A 1049-nucleotide genomic window follows, 5' to 3' on the forward strand; every position below is an offset into this window, starting at 1 on the left:
CAACACCGAATTTGCGCTCCTTTACGTGGCAACTGTAGTAGACGTCGAAAGGCTTCACGCTTACTTTACCTTGCCCCATCCATCGCATTTCTTGGATGGCGGTGATGTCAGCCTTTGTCTTCCCGAGGACATCAACCAGCCGGGCAGAGGCACCTTCCCCATTAAGGGTCCGGATATTCCAGGTACATACCCTTAAATCATAGTCCTTTATACGTTTGCCGTGGTCGTCATCAGAAAAATGGGGTCTCATCCGAGGCTGTTTGTTTCTTTTCATTGGGTGGGGTTTTAACGTGGCGGGTCCCAAACTCAGCGCACGCGAAGTTTTACGCCTTCTCACTTTAGCTCGCTCCCAAACGGGTGTTTGGTTGCTACCCAGAGGATACGTGGATATAAATATCCGGACGTTGTGAGCTGCGATTTAAACCGTACGCACTCCCAGGTGAATGGCAGTCAAAAGTTTTCCACTTCTGCGCACGGAACCATCCTCCAATCCTCTATGTGTTCATTCACTTACGCAAAAATATTGATGCATCAAAATAAAAGCAAAATGCAATGGGAACCTATGTACATTCATATGTATATACTACGAACAGCTATGTACTTTAAATGTAAGTTCATCAAGAAACAAATAAAACAATGGAATCAAAAAAAAAACAGCAAAAAAAACACAACTAGCGCTCGCTCTCAATGTACTTCAATCATATCTGTCGCTGGAATCTATGTTTCATATAATTCATCTCATATACTCTTATAAGCTAACACTCACCAATCTCTCCCGCGATGTATGCGCTTGCATCCAGGAAGATCAGTAGCTGTAAAGAAAAAGAAAATGCAAAAAAGGCTTCCAGGGCAGACTCATGGATGAGGTACAAAGTAAATTCATATAGTTGCGTTCATTTGGATTTGGCACTTATAGAGGACGGAGCTCTTCACCCTAGCTACCGGCCGTGGCATAAAAGAAGTGAAGTTACATAAAAAAATGTGATAATTAATTCAAACAATAAAATTTAATTAAAATAAACGAATTAAAAATTGTGGTGAGAAACAAA

At 41.6% G+C, this 1049-nt stretch overlaps 1 protein-coding gene across 1 annotated transcript in view; it reads left to right on the forward strand.

Moving 5' to 3' along the window:
• Nucleotides 1-812, forward strand: part of LOC118750035 (uncharacterized protein K02A2.6-like) — a 4212-nt gene extending 3400 nt beyond the window's left edge. The window contains exon 4 of the mRNA XM_036484770.1: nucleotides 756-812. Coding sequence (XP_036340663.1) covers nucleotides 756-812 — 57 coding nt within the window. The remainder of the gene's footprint in view (nucleotides 1-755) is intronic.
• Nucleotides 813-1049: the final 237 nt, after the last annotated feature.

The sequence above is a fragment of the Rhagoletis pomonella genome, unplaced genomic scaffold, assembly GCF_013731165.1.
Source record: "Rhagoletis pomonella isolate Grant_MI unplaced genomic scaffold, Rhpom_1.0 Rhpom_scaffold_00116, whole genome shotgun sequence".
Classification (NCBI taxonomy): domain Eukaryota; kingdom Metazoa; phylum Arthropoda; class Insecta; order Diptera; family Tephritidae; genus Rhagoletis; species Rhagoletis pomonella.